General features: G+C 36.5%; 1 protein-coding gene across 1 annotated transcript; it reads right to left on the bottom strand.

Annotated features, from left to right (window-relative positions):
* Nucleotides 1-448: 448 nt before the first annotated feature.
* On the bottom strand, nt 449-20,034 carry Nnp-1 (Ribosomal RNA processing protein 1 homolog Nnp-1). The gene is made up of 10 exons (XM_089648435.1): nt 19,805-20,034; nt 19,512-19,591; nt 18,216-18,365; nt 16,892-17,059; nt 14,814-14,996; nt 13,983-14,122; nt 8,531-8,686; nt 5,434-5,582; nt 4,531-4,688; nt 449-2,166 (listed from the first exon to the last, which is right to left on the bottom strand). Exons 1-10 carry the CDS (start codon nt 20,010-20,012, stop codon nt 1,084-1,086), a joined length of 2,475 nt encoding a protein of 824 aa, XP_089504561.1. The 5' UTR covers nt 20,013-20,034; the 3' UTR covers nt 449-1,083.
* Nucleotides 20,035-21,187: the final 1,153 nt, after the last annotated feature.

The raw sequence follows: 21,187 nt of genomic DNA, 5'->3' as shown, positions 1-21,187 counted from the left end.
AATGAGAAAAGATCACAAGGAAACTAGAGAACTTATGAAATAGTACTCGTTATCTTTATGCAATTCCTCATTTTTTTGGCTCATATAACAATAATTAATAAAGAAATCACAAAGCTTCATAAATTTTTCTCAAATTGCAGACGGAACCTTTGGTTTCATAGAGATGTACATTTAATTATTCTGTGGTTAACTTCTAGATTTGAATATAAAGCTCTTTGTAAAACCATTTAGATCCTATTTCTAATGGTGACAGTAAGTGGAGACACAACGATTTCTTGAGACCATAAGAGCTGTTCCCAAAAGTCAGCTGACAAAAAAGCCCAGGTAATGTAAGAACCACATGGATAGGTTCCAGTGGGTTCTATACCATTATGTATTTACATACATATTATGCGGGTTAGATAGGATGAAATAAACAAAAATAATTATAATTTGTAACAAAGTGTTTATTCAAATTATAGAAAATTCAGGGAATTTCATAGGTCCACACCAATATCTCACAATAACAATGAAACAAAACAGATTGTCAATGAAATTAAACAAGTAAACATGTAAAAACTAAAACAGGTATGTATTGTCAATACGATGCACTAATTTTTAATAGCAAAATAATTTGTAACCTCGGCAATATCTGAACAGATCTCTCACACCAGGCTGAAAAAATGCACTTACTATGTGAGAAAGGATTTGGGCTTGTTTAACTCTACAAAAATTGATTAAAATTAAATACATTCCTCTTTATGTACAATATACCATGCCTAAGAATCTATTTGCTTCACATATTATTCTAGTCTAATGTAACCGCGAAAAATGATAATGTTTCAATATAAAATACATATTTATCACATTGTAAAAATGTCTAAAAATGATATCGTGTCACAGAACATGGAGAGGTTTATAGGGCGTGCATTAATTTCTTCATTGTGCTTTAAAACATGACAACACATTTAGTTAAATAAGTGCTAAAGCCGCATCTTTGTGATTTGAACTCGTGTCAGAACGAATGCGAGTCTAATTCAGTTTTGTGCGCTCATAAACCTTTCTATTTTCTGTGTAAATTCAATGAAGTCGTTTTATCAGTTTTTAAAAGTTCAGTTTTAGTTTCTTTTTGTAGAATGGGTTGATGGGTGAAGGTAAAGTATTGGGTTTCAAAGCGGTCTTGGAAGGTCTCTTTAGTCCATCGAATGGGATTTCTGGACTCTGTTTTACACTTTTGAAATAGTCTATCACATGCTGGGAAGTGTTATTCTTCAGAGCAATCATGACCTTCTTGCGGGTGGGTGAAGATGTCAATGAAAGATTTGCTTTGAGAATGTTTAACCTATTTTTCTGAGATTTTAAGACTCCCGAATCGCTTGTATTCAGACGGTCCTTTGCAATCAGCTTTTTAGTTTGAGTTTTTTTGATGAGAATCTCTGTTTCACCATTTTCAGTGGTTGTGATTTTCTCTCCTTTCTTGGCGGAGATGGGGGAATCTTTTTTGACTGATTTTGGACTTTTAGCAACAGAAGCAGCTTTGGGAGTATCATTCAAATTGTTAATCGATTTCTTAGTTTTAATATTTTCTGGACTTCTATCTCCTTTGTTGGGAGTTAGAATGAAGCTTTTATCTAATTTGGTCAACTTAACAACGGGGTTATCTTTCTTGGTTGGTGTGTTCTTCTTCGCTTCCTCACTTATTACTTTATTTCCTTTAGCTGGTTCCGCAATTAATTTAAGTTTTTCTGTCTTTTTGGGTGTAGACACAGCTGAAACTTTTGGTGTTTTGGGAGTTCCTTTGGGTGAATTTTTGCCAATGTCTTCTCGTAATGCACCATTGATGTCCTTTTTGGGTTTTTCGGGGGTCACTTTAGTTTTGTCTGCTTTTTTTTGGGTAGCACTATTTTTCACTGGAGTTTCCTTAATTGAAACATCTGCACTTTCCTTTCCACAGGTACTTGTGTCCGTTTTCTTTTCTTTCTTTTTCTTGGGGGTTGTCTTTTTAGGTTCTTCTGTAGAGTTGCTGTCCTTGTTGGATTCCTTCTTTAGCCTTTTCCGTTCATTCTTTGATTTCTTTCCCTTCTTCACTGTGCTATCATCTTCTATGGAAATGTTATTTTTGCTTGAATCAGGCCGGACATCTTCAGTTTCCTTGACATCCTCTACTTGCCAAACTCCCGCGTCAGCCTGGAACCAAACAAGTTTAATTATTATTTATCAAATTCAAAAGCTATATTAAATTTTTTAAGTGAATACCGCACAGGAGTCGCAATTGCTCGGAGCCAACTATACTATGGTATCCCCTATGGAAATTGTTGTGAAGCTGAAGGAAAAGAAATATCAGAATATTTAACAAAAGTAATACAAACTCAAGAGTGGAAGATACTATCGGTATCGCCCTGGTGTAAGATCACCATTCAGAATTGAAATGGCTTTGGCCGTGTTTGGTGACTAGATCTGAATAGCCAGGTACTTCCCCACCTTCCTTCTCCCCTTCCCACTACCTTCAGCCTCACAACATGACTCAATGACAAACTACTTTAAAGTAGTTTATTGGGACTTTTTGATTTTTGTATATTATTTTGATATTTAATAAAAAAAAAATAAAAAAAAAAAAAAATAAAAAATAAAAAAAAAAATGGCTCCAGACGGTTGGGAGCAGTCTTGTGGGTTTTCTCACATAAAAAAACAATGTTCGTTTCTGAACGGTAGTCATTCCAACAGGGCATTATGTAAAACTATATTTTGCAAAAAAACCACCTGGATTTGATACTGCTAAGGTTCCGAAAGGAAAAGCATTAAAAAGTTTTATTATTTATTTATTTATTCACTTAACAAACTGTTGAACAATTACTATACGGTAGAACCCCGTTAATTCGAACCCCGATAATTCGAAAAAACTTGCAATTTGAAATTTTCGCCAAAAAAATTTCCGCAGAAATTTTTTTTCATACAAAATGGTTTTTTAATTCGAAATTCGTTGATTTGTAGTTCTAAAATTTATTTTTGTCCGCGCACGAAAATTTTTTTGTGTAAAAAAATTTGATTTTTGCGAAAATAAATCATAATATTTCGTAAATCTGAATCTAAAAGTCAGCCGTGGCGGTAAAACGCAGAAAAATGTATTTTTACGTGGTTATACATTATCCTAATTAGTATTACATATTATTTTGTGAATCGATTTACACTGAAATGTCGTATTTTTTCAAATTTATTTCGAATATCCGAGTTTGAACGGCCGAGAAAATACGTTTTACGCCGAAATATATCATATTTTTACAAAGTTGCATCAAATATCTGAATTTTAAAGGGTCGGCCGCAACGGAAATTGGCCGCGCATTCTTGATTTACACGGAAATATATCGTATTTTTGTGAATTTATTTCGAATATCTGAATTTAAAGAGCTGGCCGCGACGGAAATCGGCTGCGAACTCTTGATTTACGGGGAAATATATCATATTTTTACGAATTTAACCGTTTTGAGTGCCAATCTTCGATTTTCGTCGATTCGTGTTTTAACGAAGATTGCCGATCGTCGATTTCCGTCGATTGCGTCAGTCGTGTTCTGATTCGCGCGTACGTAGGTACGTAAAATTCTCATTTTTTCGAAACGCCTGGACTTTGGGATCCTCCTCCGCGTGATTCTAAATCAATATTCTTTAATAACACACCAAAAAAATCATCGAAATCCTTGAAAATTCAAAGAATTTATGGGGTTTTAAAAAAATATATAGTTTCATAAAAAATAATGTTTTTTGGTGGCGTTTTACAAGCAACTGTATGAATTTTTTTGGCACTCAAACGGTTAAATTCCGATATTCGAAATAAAGGGCCGGCTGCGAAATCTCGATTTACGCGTAAATATATAACATTTTTACGAATATCTGAATTTAAAGGGCTTGCCACTACTGTAATCGGCCGCGAAAATAAAGGAATAATTGGTATTAATACGAATTTACTCCTAAAATACCACCCGGATTTGAAGAGGCAGCCGAGAAAATCGATTTTTGGGGTTTATTTTTTTTCATAAAATTTCGAATTACGTGGGAATTCGTTAATTCGAAATTTGATTTTTGATGTCCCGTGGATTTCGAATTAACGAGGATCTACTGTAATAGGTTTTAGTGTTCTAATGCTACGTATACATACGCAAGCTGAACTGCCGAGCTGAACCTCAACTTATGGGAAAGGAACGAAGCAACCGCAAATGGCGCGAAACGCCACTTGCAGTTGCTTCATTCATTTCCCGTAATTCATGGCTCGGTTCGCGTTTCGTTTCGCAAATGTATACGTACCATAACAAGGCGTATAAATACAATCTTTACAGAAGTCTGGAATACCACTGAGGAACAGGAGTGAAAATGTCTTATATACATCATATGTATTTAATATTGATTAGGAATAAATATGGGTCAAAACAAATAGAAGCTTATGGAAAGTTACTTGTAAGTATGAAGTCTACTGATATGAATATTTAAATAGTTCTGATAATGACAATTACGGCTACGCCACGAAGTTGGTTCGAATGGAACAAAGGGTAGTTAACATACCTTTATGCTTTGTATGTTATCTTTCTTGGGCTTCTTGGGGGCAGAGGGGCTGAGCAGCTGTGGGGCCTCCTCTTCCCCGTCCTCCTCATCGCCCCCCCGTGCCTCCTCCAACTTCCTCTGCTTCATCAGGTACTTACGTCTCTGCCGCTTGTTCATGCCTGCAACGGAAACACAAATATATTTTAACTATTGGTTATAGTAATTTTTTTACTTACGTTAACAACCTTAACGTTTATATGTTAACAACCCTGTTGATGCAACTATATGCATCTCTCTTTAACCTCTTAAGGACCACGCCCGAGTATACTCGGGCGGCCAGAATTCGGAATTCATACTAAAGAAAATTTTTTCACACTATGCACCACAAAATCAATATTCAGTCCCATTTTGGGCCCGAAATGGGTTTTATATGAGGATATATATTTTGAGTAAATAAAATTCATTGATAAAAAAAAGGTGTTTTAAAAAAAAGATATTCACATTTTAAATTTTTAAATGATTACTGAAGGGGTTAACATATGTTCCTGCATTCCTTCACCCTATTGCCCTGTCTAACAGTGTGGGGTACCTACATACCCACATAAGTGACATTGCAACAATTTATCATACATTAGCAGTCTGTTAAGAAAACCTGTGCAGTGCACATGTTGCGGAAGATTGTGCAGTGATCACCGCAGTGTACCTCAGGCCATAATATCGATTTGACATTTACCAAAGATCAGGGGCAAGTCAGAATCCCTTTCCAGTTCTAACTGTTAACCACAGTTTCCCAATATTTGTGTCAAATATTGATAACAGTCCACACGATTTGCGACTCCAATCCCTTTGAGACTTAATGCGACAAAACAAGACAACTAAACATTGGACCATCAACAAAGGTCGTGTAATAATTAGTTAACCCACCTTTCATCTCCTCGTCTTCATGCATCTCCTCAAAGACCATCAGATCCACGGCGGATTTCATGGCTTTGGGCAGGCGGAACTTGGGGTCGTCGGGCATTGTGGTTTCCTTCATCTTGTACGGATACTCTCCCGAGGCCAGAGTCTCAAATCTGCAAATACAACATTATGTGTTGGAGTATAAAACGCGGTGTTGACAACTCCCTTACCCTCTATAACATATATGCAAAATACTCTCTCAGTAATCTGCCGGTATTTTTACTAGTTCAAAGCACGAAATTAAGCTATACAGGGTGTCCGGAAACTCGTAGTACAAGCGGGAAACTGGTGAATCTACATCACATTTGGAGTCGATTTTGTAGTATATTTTTTTTTTATTTGAGCTTTCGTTATCGAGTAAATCGAGTTTGAAGTTGATTTTTTTTTTTTTTTTTTTTTTTTTATCAAATTCTTATAAATTATTACTGAAGATCAAAGTACCCAACTAATTAAAACTATTTGAAAGTAAAACAAATTAAGAAACTCGGATTTGAAGCATTATTTTGAAATCACCCTTCATTTAACCCGGTGTAATCATAAAATATTTCTGCTCTGCAGGGTTAAAACATCTGTTATTCAACCCTAAACACCAGAAAAAACTTTAACCCTAAAATAACCGAAAAATATATTTTTTTGGTTTTTTTTTGAAAGTGCTCAAATCAAAAAACTTTATGTTTTTTTGGGTTCCCCATGTGGTGTAGATTCTCCAGTTTCCCGCTTGTACTACGAGTTTCCGGACACCGTGTATAATTCGCCGGTATTCATATGTCAAATTCAGTAGTCTGCCGTCTGCCCAGAGTAGAGCTTTCTTCGTGGCCCTTGCAAGAGCGCCAGCGGCATACACCGATTACTGCTGATATTTTAGGACAAAAGTTATTTTACGAGTTCTGTTAACTGTACTTTTAAGAGGAAATTTAAGTCAGAGACTATGTTAGCAGAGGTTGACATCAATTTTCAATAGGGTACTTGTTTGTAATTTTTTTTTTTTTTTTTTAAATTACGATAATTGAAGTATTTTTAAGTAGATGAATAAATTTTCTAAAAAATTTAAAATGTGCTAATTTTGATTTGCCACCAAAACGACGTGTTCATTTTATTAGTGAATTCGTCAGCGTAAACGTCACGCCGGAAACTTTGGTGACAGCCGCCTTACCAGACATTGGCATTTTATATGTCATTATGACGTTGTAGCCAGTTGGAACTGTTTCGAAATGTGCGATTATAGATCGTTTTTTAAATCAATAATTTATGAATGAAAATTGCATTTTTTTAGTACAATAATTTTAAATCTTTAACACATTTTTAACAATACAGTCAAACTCGCTTAAGAAGTTTCCACTTAAGAAGTTTTCCAGCTTACGAAGTTTTGTTGCATACAAAAAACTGCAAAAAAAGACAATCTTTTTCCCCAGATAAGAAGTTTTGCAGCTAAAACTGCTTCCCACTTACGAAGTTTTTAAAATTCAACAGAAACTCCACCACAAACTGAAAGGAGTAGTAAAATATACCTGAAAATAACCGTTTTTTCCCAAAGTCATACAATTTATGACTTTGTTATTACTGTCTGCATCAAATTTAAGAGATCATTCCTTACTATAAAGATTAATTGGAAAAACTTTAAGTCGAATAATAAAGCACGCGAATTTCGGCAAAGAGCCGCAAGTGAATTCAAATCCTGTAAACTTAAACTTAATGTTTAAAATCAAATTTGGATCCCACTTAAGAAGTTTTTTTGGAAAACTTCTTAAGAGAGTTTCACTGTATTCATAGTTTGCGAAAATACCACATTCTATTTTGACACGATTTTGAAATATCTCAGTTAACAAAGTGAATCCTAGATTTTTTTCCCCCCCCTGTGCATACACTGGTGTAGGAATAAACAATGTTTTTTTATTACATTAACTCCACACTATATCATCTCTGAGGGTGCTGTGTGTGCTGTGAGTCTTGAAGAGACCCATGGAGAGGAAGGAGTGAACATGGGTGTAGGAGGGAGGAAACACAGAGTCCGGCAAATCGTTCCATGGCCGAGCTGCGAGCTGTTGAACTCAAGAATAAGTGGTACAAGTGACCTGTTCTCATGTGACAAATGTCAACCGGCTTATGTCATACCAATTATGCTCCGGTGCCGAAGGGATCAATGACGCTAGTTCTTTAGAGTATTTTCCATTGTTATACCGGTAGAACAAGGACAGCATACCTACCTGACACCTGTGATCTAAGGATTACAATCCGCTTGTTAAGATATAGGATCTATCAAACGGACCGAGGAAAAATATTGCCAATCTATCCCTTCGTCAGGTCAGGTAAATCTCCAGCGGTGAAAGATACTACAATTAGTAATTCTTCTTTAACTTGTACCGACCTACTGGAATGATCGGTATGCGAAGTGTAAACTAAAGAGGCGCCATCTCACATGAGACATTGGCGAGCGCCGTTCATGTTTCAGAGAAATGTCAATACTATGGTCGACATCCACGCTCTGCGTGTATAGATAATTGAGGTTCCCGGGTGACGTTTCCTGATGAGCGATATGGAATTCGCTTGCACCACGTGACTTATGTCAAATGACAAACAAAAATTCAATCCGGTTTAATTTAACTTAATACTTTTATATTCTTAATTTTATAACTCTTGTTTGCTTTGATTTTTGATGATTTTATTATCGGTAGAAAATTATTATTTTTAGATTGATTGAAATATTGGGGGTGTGTGCTCCAACGCTCCTTAGAGCTAGCCGCCACTGCTCCTGACTAGAGGTGGCTGCCAAACTCAACAGCAGGGTGCATTTGCGATTTGTACAGGCGAAGCAGTGGTGTACTATTAAACATCGATTTTCCTACAATGGAACCACTCTCCCATTTTCCTATACAGTACTACACTTTTTTCAAGTTTTATTTCACATGGGATTCTGTGCAACATATCCCGTGTAAAAATCAAAATTAAGGGCACAATAATTTGGTCCTAGTGGGGCAATTTAGGTACATATTCATAGAACAAATCAGAAGTCAATGGGTTGATAAACCAAGAGTAATTAAATGTGGTTGGAGGAAGTACTTACGCCTGCACGAGCCCCTTCAGCTTGCTCCTGTTGCTCAGGGTGGACCGCGAGTCGGTGATCATTTTCTTCAGCATTGTGGCCATCAACTCTCCGTCCACCGTCAGCTGGGGCAGCACCGCGTCCACGTGGCCCGCACGCGCGTCCAGGCCAACTTTCCTGAACAAATACAATCAAATTGGGTTACATTTAGAAAGAAAAAAAAATTATAATTAAAAAAAGGAAAAAAAAGAAACAATCCTAGAGTGCGCATAACCAAAAATGAATTAACTAACCATCACACTGTTTCTCTGGAGTGGTACGCAGAGAGGATAGACCGCCACATAGTCCTCCTTTCATTCACATTCATGCATCGTCTCATTTCCGTTATTCAGACCCTTCGGCATGACCTCTTCCTCGGGCATTCCATTTATTCCATTATGAACTTCCACATCATACATTCCTTTCTTCGTTCTGCTCTACATGCACAAACCATCTGAGCGATCCTTTCTTAATCTTAACCATTACGGTTACTTACGTGTTGCATTCTTTCCAGATCTCCACATTTTAAGTCATACTAAACACAAGTCTTAGGGATCAAATTTCTACAGGACAGTAAGTTTCATCCTTCCTCTGTCATTTCCATGCCTCACTGCAAATAACAAATAACCTGACAATATTTGAATTCCTTTTGATATCATCATAATAAGTGGAAACTGTTGCTTGTGTAGTGATGGAGAATAAAGGACTTTCTTCCACAGGAATATAAAAGAATGCAATACCGACGTTGTGTATTTGCATTCAGTACATAGACACTACTACGGAAGAGCGGAAATTAACCCACTTCCTGACACCCGATCGAGCTGAAACTCGGCAAATAAACTCATCGTCGATAACAATGCATTCTATCAACTTTTGGTGGCAATCAAGTTCATACACGCGGACATGTACGCATTTCTCTGAAATCGAATAACATTACAGCAGTAAATATTCTAAATAAATGTCAGTCTTAACCGATCAGCATTTAGTGAGGTTAGTAGAGTTCTCGGCTCTAGTTCCTGGGTAGGAAGGTTCAATTCTCAGTTTTAAAAGATATTTTTAAATTTCAAAATGGATTGATTTTGTTCTATTTATTATTATTTTATGAGTAGGCAGTTTTCTGATGACGCACTCATATCAAATAAGAGCTTTAAATTTTTTTATAGACATGGACTTCCACAACATGTTACCGGTGATACTAATATAAACCGATATAAAGCTCGATTGGATTTTTATTTGGAGAGAAGAAAGTATATAAAGGTCTATATGCATGGAATTATAACTATATATGAATCCTATAATTTCTATACCCGCTATATCCGATTTTTTGACAAAATGATCTGAGTATGACATCTTGTTCACATTTTTGCGAGCAACAAGAGGAGCCTAAAATTGAGTTTCAAAACCCTCCTTATCATGACCAAAAACCATGTTAAAACTGCGAGTGAGAAACCAAATCCGCTATATCATACAGAAAGTCACTATCAAAACCCGCTATATCGGATTCAACGAATCACAAGCAGTTATTTTGCCAAAATACAATATGGCCGCCGCTCTGACGCCACGTCGTGTGTCAAAATGATCTACGCGTGAGTTTCTAAACCCGCCATGTCGCCTCAGTTGACTTGCAAAATCACGAAGTGAGTATCAAAATCCGCTATATCCATTTTATTTATCGAAATTACTTAATTATTGCTAGACATATATAGAAAAATAAATGCTTTTCGAAATTTTATTACTCCAATTCATTATATAAAAAATTTTAATACATTTACTTATGTACGCTAGAGATGTGACAGTTTTTTGCGGTTTTCTCCAAATCAATGAAAGTTGATATAGCGGGTATAGAAATTACACGACTCATATAACCACTAAATATTACTCAAAAATTGATCCTTAAAGTAATGTACAAAAAAAAAATTCTGTTATCCATCCAACCTACTTTATAAGGAATGTAATGTTATGTGTATAAAACAGCTATATATCTCTTTGTCGATTTTTTATCAATATTAAATTTGCTGAAAGAACACAACAAATGCGGACAACTAGAATTAGCTCTACATTGAACTTTGTGGCAGTACATACTAAAACTTCTTTTGGTAAAAGAAATTATTTATATCAGGCACCACTTATGTTTAATATTCTTCCAAATCATATTAAGTCAAACCAATTCCTTAGTTAAATTTAAAAATTTAATTAAGATTTTTGTATTGACAGACAATTGTCTTAATATTTTTTCATCCTTGTTCTTTCTTAAATAATAAGATTTTATATAAGTCCCATTTACTAAAAACTGAATGTCACCCTATCTGTCTTTATTATTACTACTTTGCTTCTTCTTTTGAATAATGATTAATGATTAGTTATGGTTCAAATATTGTTACAATATACTCTCAAATTACCCATCTGGTAACACATCTAATACTTATTTTTTCTTTAATTTTGAAATATTTTGTGTTTGTATGTAGAATTAATTTATGTTTGTGATTACTCTTATGTTTGCTTCACTATAATGTAAATTGTTAACCTCGATACAGGCTCAGTCCTAGTGAGGTTGATTTTTATGAGAAAAAAAAAGTGTTTTATGTATAGTGAGATGCAATAAATAAATAAATAAATGGAACGAACTTCCACAACGTGTCACCGGTGCTACTATAATAAACAAATTTAAAGCTCGATTGGATTCTTATTTGGAGAGAAGAGAGGATCAACTTATTTTCAAATTTAAAACAAAACTATTACCGTTAAACATATTGTGAAACAGAATGCTGCCTAATTATTAAATAATAATAATATTATTAGTAGCATCGATGACTGGTTGTGGAAATTGACTGTTTTGTTCCTAGCATTATCTGAAGCACACGCATTATTATGAAATGTCTCGACACAAGTGACGATAAGACTATTATTTTTGCTAGACTATCATATTTATTAATTGTTCCGCCACGTTTAACGTATCGACGACATGCGTAAACTAAACATATCGGAAATATGTATCTGACAAAACTTAAGCAATAGACAGCTTACTCTAAGGTCAGCAGATCTAGATGTTAGTAATCGTCTAATCGAACTTTCTAGGTCAAATCGAGCCGTATAATATGATCGCTCTTTTCGTGTAACTGGCCCGCTCATCTGGAATAGACTTCCCTCAGCTCTTACTAATCTCCAGAATTTGGCTGAATTTAAACGGGCTTTAAAAACAAAATTATTTTAAAAATCTTACCATTCATAAATTTTAACTTCTTTTCAATATTTTATAATAAGCCATACTCTAAAACTTCCGGTAATTGTTTGGTTTCGGTTGTCTCCTTATTGTACCTTTTTAAAGTGTCTGCTCAGAAAATTCTCATTTCTGAGCACAAACTGCCTTCTGTTTTGTATTATGTTTTAGTTTTAATATTCTTGTTTTGTCCTGCCCTACTGTTATTCTAAGTTTTGTCATCACTTTGTATAAACAGTGTACAGTAGAACCTCGTTAATTCGAAATCCACGGGACATCAAAAATCAAATTTCGAATTAACAAATTCCCACGTAATTCGAAATTTTATGAAAAAAAAAAAAAAAAAACACCGAAAATCGATTTTCTCGGCCGCCTCTTCAAATTCGGGTGGTATTTTAGTTGTAAATTTGTATTAATACCAATTATTTCTTTATTTTCGCGGCCGATTACCGTAGCGGCGGGCCCTTTAAATTCAGATATTCGCAATAAATTTGTAAAAATGCTATATATTTACGCGTAAATCGAGGTTTCGCTGCCGATTTCGGTCGCGGCCTACCCTTTGAATTGAGATATTCGTAAAAATACGATATATTTCCGCATAAATCGAGATTTCGCGGTAATTTTCCGTCGCGGCCGGCCCATTATTTCAAATATCTGAATTTAAATTCGTAAAAATACAATATATTTCCGCGTGAAACGAGAATTCGCGGCCATATTCCGTCGCGGCCGGCTCTTTAAATTCAGATATTCGAAATAAATTTGCAAAAATTCGATATATTTCCGTGTAAATCCAGAATGCGCGGCCGATTTCCGTCGCAGCCGACACTTTAAATTCAGATATTTGATATAAATTCGTAAAAATATGATACATTTCCGCGTAAATCGAATTTTATCGGCAGTTTTTCGTCGCGGCCGGCCTTTCAGATATTTGAAGTAAATTCTAAAAAATATGTCATATTTCGGCATGAATCGAAATTTTTCGGCCAATTTCCGTCGCGCCGTATTTTTTAACTCGGATATTCGAAGTAAAGTTAATAAAAATACAATATATTTCCGCGTAAATTGAAATTTCGCATCTGATATCCGTCGCGGAGGGGCCTTTTTAAAATTCAGATATTCAAAATAAATTCGTAAAAATACGATATATTTACGCGTAAATCGAGATTTCGCGGCCGATTTCCATAGCAGCGGGCCATTTAAATTCAAATATTCTAAATAAATTTGTAAATATACGATACATTTACGCGTAAATCGAGATTTAGAGGCTGATTTCCGTCGCAGCGGGCCATTTAAATTCAAATATTCGAAATAAATTCGTAAATATACGATAAATTTACGCGTAAATCGAAATTTCGCGGCCGAGTTTCGTTGCAGCCGACACTTTAAATTCAGATATTTGGTGTAAACTCGTAAAACTACGACATATTTCTGCGTAAAACGTATTTTCTCGGCCCTTCAAACTCGGATATTCGAAATAAATTTGAAAAAGTACGACATTCCTGTGTAAATCGATTCAGATTTACAAAATAATAATACTAATTAGGACGATGTATAATCACGTAAAAATACATTTATCGGCGTTTTACCGCCACGGCTGACTTTTAGATTCAGATTTACGAAATATTATGATTTATTTTTGCAAAAATCAATTTTTTTCGAATTACACGAACAAATTTTCGTGCGCGGACAAAAATAAATTTCGAATTGCGAATTAACGAATTTCGAATTAAAAATATTTTTGTATGAAAAAATTTTTCTGCGGAATTTTTTTTGGCGAAAATTTCGAATTATCGGGGTTTTTTCGAATTATCGGGGTTCGAATTAACGGGGTTCTACTGTATTTAGTGTTATAATATTAGATGTGTATTGGGTAAGGTAAGAACCACTAATACTGAATTACCATTTTTTAAGTTTGTTATACGAGTAGTTAAGCGCACTTGAAGTGAAATGACACTAAACTGCGCTATATAAATGCCATTTTATTATTGTTATTATAACTACTTCCGGGCGGCTGGAGTCGCCAAAAAGTTTACACAATATGTGTGCCTGGGTACGAACCCCGGCACTAATGCATGGCGATGGTCGCCAAGATACTTGAATCTACGAGTATCGGATACTTTCGTGTCCCTGTGGTCTAAGGTCTAATCTATGCAGACAATGGGCATGTAGAAACTATTTATAAATTGTGTAAATTTGTGTTGAGGTTTAATGTAATACCTTTTAGGTTGTCCGTTATCTTCATCACTATCTCCGTCTCCGTCGGCTTCTTGCTCCGGTTCCTCAGCCTCTTCTTCTTCTTCCTCGTCACTGTACTCCACTTTGGTCATGGCGTCAATGGATCCCCCGGGATAGCCAGCCTGGACGAAGTAACACAAACGTACAGTCAGAATTAAATAAACAATATGATATGGTTTCTACATATTCCACTTTTTAGTTAATTTACCTCTTTTTTTAACTCTTTGGAGGTGCTGTGTGGAGGGGTCTTTTTAGGGAAAGTTAGGAGAGGAAGTTCTGGGAAGGAAAAAGGTATGAGGAGTGGGTAGGAACCTGGGGTTCAATACATCCAGGAGTGACGGATGTATGAATCCATCCCTTCCACTCGGATGCAAGGCGTTAAGGCGTTGGGTCAAGAGAGTCTGACTGGAGAGGTCAATGGGTCTCCGTAAACCGGCCTCTCTCGATCCGGCCCGCCAGGCAGCTGGTGGGCAGACGCATCTGCCATCAAGACCTGGACAAACCTCACCTGAAGAACCCGGGCACCCCTGCTAACTCACCAAATGTAGCGTACCACTTGGGGTGACCTACTACAAAGGTGTTGGTTATCCATTTTTTTTCCATAGGGCATAGATATAAACTGCTGTTGCAAGCAATCGGTTTGAACAAAGAGATATGTATTTGAAAAAATTAGCCAAAGACAATGATTGTTAGTAAAATAGTGTGAGGAGAGGTATGGCCTGCGAGACGAAGCCTGCTGAAGTAGCACAGGACAGGAATGCGTTGAGGAAATGGGTCCCTGATTCAAAAAGGAGATAGTAAAATAAAACCAACATGTTTCCAAGCGTTCAGCTTCTCGGTGTAGTCGATGCCAAGGTCCGTCTGGCGGATGAGGTGCGTGAAGATGTGCCTCATGATGGAGCCGGCTAGCCGCGTCTCCTGCCCGTAGCACAGGTACTCTGCAAAGGGGCGGGTCAGCTCTCCAACTACTTCCGGACTCATGGACCCGCCGCCCACCTGAGAATTTATTGAAACATTTTAATATTTGCATAAGACATTTAAGAATTACATGAAACAAAGATGTAACAATTCTGCAAAAAGAGGTCAATGAAAAGACTCTTAAATAACTAGTAAGGAGGGCTTAGAAAAACCATTGTTATACTCATCTACACCATAATATTTTATATGTTAACTCTTTGCATGCGGCCGTATCAACTGTTGTTACGGCAAAAAGTCCATACTCACACGCGGCTGTATCAACAGTTGATACGGAAACTTTGAATGCCGATATTCCAGCGGTCTTTTGACATAAATTTATTTCCCGCTCGCTTGAACATTCGTAGAACTATCACGATGCTGACATCTACAAGAATTTCTCGAAAATAAAATTGTATTTCATTAAAAAACATCGATAATCAAGTGAGCCTCTTTGCACCTTCGAGTGCCATAACGGATTTTTTTTTTTTTTTTTTTTTTTTACAGTGAATACCTCACAAGAGTCCCAACTGCTCCCGTCTGGAGCCAGTGAGACTATGGCATCCCCAATTGGGGGATGTTGTGAGGCTGAAGGTAAGTGGGGAAGGAAAGGGGAAGGTGGGGAAGTACCTGGCTATTCAGATCTAGTCACTAAACACGGCTAAAGCCATTTGGAGCAACGTTTCAATTCTGAATGGTGGTCTTACACCAGGGCGATACTGGTAGTATCTTCCACTCTGGAACGTGCCGCAAATATACTATATATTATTTTAATTAATTAATTGTGAAATAACACAAATTAATCAAATAAAATTTATTTGCGCACGCCGGGTTCGAACCCGCGACCTTCGGAATGGCAGTCCAATGCGTTACCACTGGACTATGCCGGCCGTCAACGGATGGCGTTAGTTCAATTTTGTTTTTATATTAAGTGACATAAAAAGTGTCCAGTTTTAGAAAAAGTTTTCATAACAAAAAATGATAAGTGCTCATGGTGTCCCACTTGTGTCTATCACCTAAGTACACACACGCCGAGTGAATGGCGGGACCACATTCAAAAGATACGGTACGTCTTTGTATGAAATTTTATGTTTTTGTTTTTATAAACATCTAAGAGTGTTGACACACGAGGATTTGTTATCATATTGTGGAGAATAATCTGTTCTGTCTATATAGTCCAATAAATCATGCCAGAATGCTATAATTTGACATTTAATTGCGTGCATAGGTATTTGAAAATATGTACCGCGTACGGGTATAGATAAAACGGAGCAAATTAACGCGTTCAAAAGGTTAACATGTTTTGTATAGATTATTTATTTGTAGGTAGATGCTAATAAAACAATAATGTCTTTGCATAAAATACATAATCAAGGTAAAGACACATTGGGGCCTGGGCCCCCATTGCCTCAAGATATCTGGACAATTTGAAATCCATACATTTTATATGAAAATAAATGCTTAAGGAACACACTTCTAACAAGCAACACAATATAGTTCAGCTCGCAACAACAATCTGGGTTGTCCAGATCAGTGTGGGACATGTGAAAAGTTGAGGGGATGGCCGTCACGCTTCCAATGCGAGTGACCAGTGTTTATAGATCCTATGTACGTAATGCGGTTGATTTGCTTATGCAAATCGTCCACAAATACACTTTTATGCCAGGATCACATGAGGACAATACAATATTTTCCTGTCCCTGCTCCGTGAACAGCCTCGACCACGCAGGCCAGGACAATAGGATAATACAACAATTTTGACGTGGTTCAAAAGCGGAACGAAAATGGATACACAACGAATCAAACGGGTTGGAAGGTGTGTCTTTACCAAATTTGCATTGTGTGCATAGGACATGTGTGCCCGTGGCATGGGATTAGAAACAGCGCAGATCAGGTTAAGGTAATTTATCTAGGAATAGAGGTTTCATATGGTTAACCTTGGCCACTTCCTCCATCCACAGGTCGGCAAGGTGCATCTGCAGGCCCAGGCCATTGACCTCCTTGAGGAGTGCTCCGACACTGGAGCCGATGGCGGACAGGGACTGGGGGCTCCAGTCCACCCGCTGGCCGCAGCGGAGGATCCCACGGGTCATGCGGCGGACCAACTGAAATATGACATAACTTTATCAGTACATGATGGAAATTAAGGCAATTAAACCATTGAAAGCTTTATTGTAGGGTTAGGTTAAGTTACCACCTCATGACTCATGTGTGTGACAAGCACCGAGTGGGACAAACAAACTGAAATAGATGTCCCTTAAAATGTTTTTACATAATATGATTTATGCTAACACAACAGCTCCGAGATTTCTGGAGCCAGTGGGACTATGACATCCCCAATCGGGGTATGTTGTGATTGTGATGTTGAATGAAGCGGGAGGGGAAAGAGGTTGGAATGTAAACAGCTATTCAAAACCAGTCATCAAACACGGCTAAATCCATTTAAAGCAACGTTTCGATTCTGAATGGTGGTGTAGCAGCAGCTACTAGTAGGTTCTAGAAACTCAATACATGCAACGCGCATCACATTGGAACCTACGAATGTACGCTGCATCTACCTACTCGCGATTTGTTCTCAAACGAGTTGATCTATATAAACCCGACGACATCGAGGTACCTAGGGCAATCAGTGATAAGCAGCTACAGAGTTTTCAGTAAGTGATTTCCAGGCAAGCGCTTGCCACCTACTGAGCAGTCGTTCCTTTCCGTGCCCCGCATCGTGCACGGCGCCCCTCGGTACCGCTCGTGGTTCGAGCCTCATCACACTGGAGCATCAGGAAGACTCAACGTTTTCACCAGTGATGAACACCGTCTACATGAATCCCATCGTGATGCACACCAACTGACTACATCGTCATTTGTTCATCAGCAAGTCCGGTCTCCACCGACGCGGTGTCGAGTCACCGACTTCATCGCTGTGATCATGGACCATGGATTCACATCTCACCGTGATGCACATCAATTACTGACGACGTTGGCCGTTCATCGTCAGCAACAGTCAAGGCATCGACTTCATCGCCATGATCATGGACAACGGGTTCACATCCCACCGTGATGTGACATATATGCATCCCATTGTCAGCAACAACTGTGACTACTCTATTTGGACTGTGTAATTGGACTACCTCAATAAAGCCGCTGGTAGGATACCACACATATCTTTCATTCGTCTCCTTAGCAGAACCCCAAAGTGGTCTTTCACCAGGAAGATACTTTGAATATCTAACACTTTGATGAAACTAAAATGGATAGTTGGTTTACCATGAGAAACTTGTCGATTCTGTGTTGGTCTATTCCGAACCAGTCGGCGGCCATGGTTTTCAGGAAGCATTTGTAGAACAGAGCAGAGGTATCAATCTTTTCATTGCTGAAACATTCCAGGAGGGCCGAAATGCTTTCACATAAATCTTCCTGTAATGAGCAAATAAATTCATTTGTTAAATTTTGTCTCCAAAAATTATCAAAAATTTTATATTCTTAGAACATCGATCAAGTATTATCTGGAGAGGGCGTGTGAATCTTAAAATAAAAATCTTAGTGCATTATCTCGCAGTCGAAAGATTGGAAGAATCCTTTTACCTTTTGTTGATCTTCACGGATCAAATTTGTGTCCCAACAAGTTCGTCACGACGCTAGTGAGCTTTGTGAAGATCATTATTTTTCAAACACGAAATATAAATATTAAATACATGGCAGTTATAAATATTTCAGGTAAGGCCTTTCGCGGACTCTTATCATTACAATTATATTGATTTAGCTAAATGAATCAAGGTGGTGTTTTTATTAAAATCGATCGAAATTGATAAGATTTTACTGTTTTTTCTAGCAAAACAACTATGTCACGCAACAATATACCACAAAATGAATGATTTTCGCTTGTTTCGTGTACGTTTTGAGAAGCTTGTACAGCGAGTTTAAAACAAGTTGGGTTGTAAGTTCATCTTTGTATGTTATGGGCTTTTCAGACTGGCTATTGGCTGATAAATTATCAAATAATCGTGGGGTTTGAGCGACATTATTGTGTTCTATTTCAAATTGTAGGGAACTTGTGTTTATATCAAGACCTTCGAAAGGAGGCATCGGAATTCGATGGGGGGATATAGCCCTCACAGAACATGAAAATCAGCTTTGAAATTTGATGAATTGTTCAAATTATGTGAAACAACCCGTCCCTAAGTGTTTCAGAACTTTTTTTGAATACCTTCTAACCTTTCAAAATTAACTTTATATTCGGGATTCCATATTACTGATCCAAATTCTAATATTGAGGGAACGAAAGAGGCATTAGGAGGGTTAATGCTTTTGGTGACGGATATTGTTTTACAATTTTTCCAGGTTACGGAGTAGTTGGTTGTTCGCACAATATTTTCCAAGCCTATTAATATCCTCTTGCAATTCTAAGCAATCATTGATATTAGTGACTTATTGTAAATTTTAGTGTCGTAGATTGTAACCACCACTAGGCCACTGCCTTAGCAGAATACTCTATAATTATAACTATACATTTGAGCATCTTTGGTAAGATTACATTCTAACTAGAATCAAATAAATTATTACCTGAACCAATGGCTTATCCGACATCCAAACACAGTAGAAAAGGCCCTTCCACAGTCGCATAAAATCGTGCTCCGAGAATTCTATAAAAAATATAATTTATTTAACACAATTCTTTCGAGATGTGCTCATGTTTTTAATAATTTTGAGGTTAGATTTATTCTGTCTACAAGAGCGGTCTGTAATCAAGTTGATACAGTGACAAGTTTTAGAGGGATATGAATACATTCGTCAAGTCGTAGAAAAAATAAGTTATTTAATAATTTTATAAATCACATGTGTTTTGTCGTATTTACCGAAAGAACTCGCAGACCGATATGTCAACCATTTTTTTAAATTCTTGAGGACCTTGTCTCGTGCTTTTTTATCGTTGCCAGCCAGTGTTTTGGCAAATTTAATTTCCTGTGCAACCAAAAGGACCTTATTTTCACTTTTTATCTTGGGTTTAGTGATTTTATTTAATTTCTTTTCCGCACGTGGCGGCTTGGCTTGACGGACCGCCATTTTTAATGTTTGACAATGATAAAAAATGTTGCCCTACAAACTTTTTTTCAAGATTTAGTGCTGCCAGTAAAAAAAAATTATTACCTAATTTGTTTTCCACGAAGATCCGGGAAATTAACTAACCTACTGAAACAAAGGACACTAAAAATAAATATTGTTGAATAGTATTTTTATACTCTGAAATAGAATTATTTGCTTTGCTATTTGCTAAGCTATACAAGCCTATAAAAAGTCCAAATGATTGTGTCAATTAACCACATGATTTACAATACATCCACCTATTGCCAACAAAATCAACTATATCTAAATGTTTCAAAATGTAATCACATTGTCTTTTCGAGAAATAAAAATAAAATATTATTTAATTATTCTTTGAACAACAACATTGGAACAGTCTCAGATATTCGTGATCTCGGAATAACCCTTGATAATAAACTACAATTTAACCTTTAAATACATTAAATCACAAATAAAGCTGCTAAAATGTTAGGCTTCATCATAAGAAACACAAAACTTTTTAATAGCATCGATATCATTAAGCAACTCTACTTTGCCTATGTATGAAGTCATTCGGAGTTTGCATCAGTTGTTTGGTCTCCATTTTAAAAAATCCACATAAACAAAATCGAAGCAATTCAAAACAAATTCATAAAATATCTTTGTTACAAGTCATTTGTAAGATTTAATAATTTTGCAGAGGCAGCTTTCATACTTTGAAATTGATTCACTGAGTGTACGGAGGCATCATAAGGATGCACTATTCCTGTATAAAGTAGTTAAAAATAATATTCAATGCCCATAGTTGCTAAACAAGATTCCATTCAATGTACTTGCGCGTTCAATACGCTCTTGTGTCCTGTTCAGGGTCGATCAAAGCAAAACGAACTCTAAGTAGAATTCTTGTCTGAACAGACTATGCAATAATTACAATAGTTGAGGTTGATATTTTCATTTGCGAACTTACTAAATACAAGAGGTCCATAAAAGAATATTTCTCTGGTGGTTTGTGAATAATGTTTATGCCTCTATTGTTTATATTTCTATTATGATTTGATTTATATCTACAACCTCTCTCCATGGCTATAAATGTATTGTTTTGTAAATTTTTCATTTTATGTATTCTTTTGTTTTATATAAATTTTTTAATTCATATTCCTTTCTTACAAATTTAAATT

Source organism: Hesperophylax consimilis, chromosome 27 (genome assembly GCF_061612785.1).
Source record: "Hesperophylax consimilis isolate HC1 chromosome 27, BYU_Hcon_1.0, whole genome shotgun sequence".
NCBI classification, from domain to species: domain Eukaryota; kingdom Metazoa; phylum Arthropoda; class Insecta; order Trichoptera; family Limnephilidae; genus Hesperophylax; species Hesperophylax consimilis.
The sequence above is the reverse complement of the archived record's forward strand: the minus strand, read 5'-3'. Positions and strand labels throughout refer to the sequence as shown.

Bases quoted from the DNA above. Each gene is read 5' to 3' on its own strand.
- Nnp-1 (XM_089648435.1), bottom strand. From the start codon at position 20,012: ATGGCGGTCCGTCAAGCCAAGCCGCCACGTGCGGAAAAGAAATTAAAT. The intron at 18,366-19,511 runs GTAATAATTTAT...TGCTCATTACAG, and splicing joins CGGATAAGCCATTGGTTCAG to GAAGATTTATGTGAAAGCAT. The intron at 5,583-8,530 runs GTAAGTACTTCC...TTGTATTTGCAG, and splicing joins CTGAAGGGGCTCGTGCAGGC to ATTTGAGACTCTGGCCTCGG.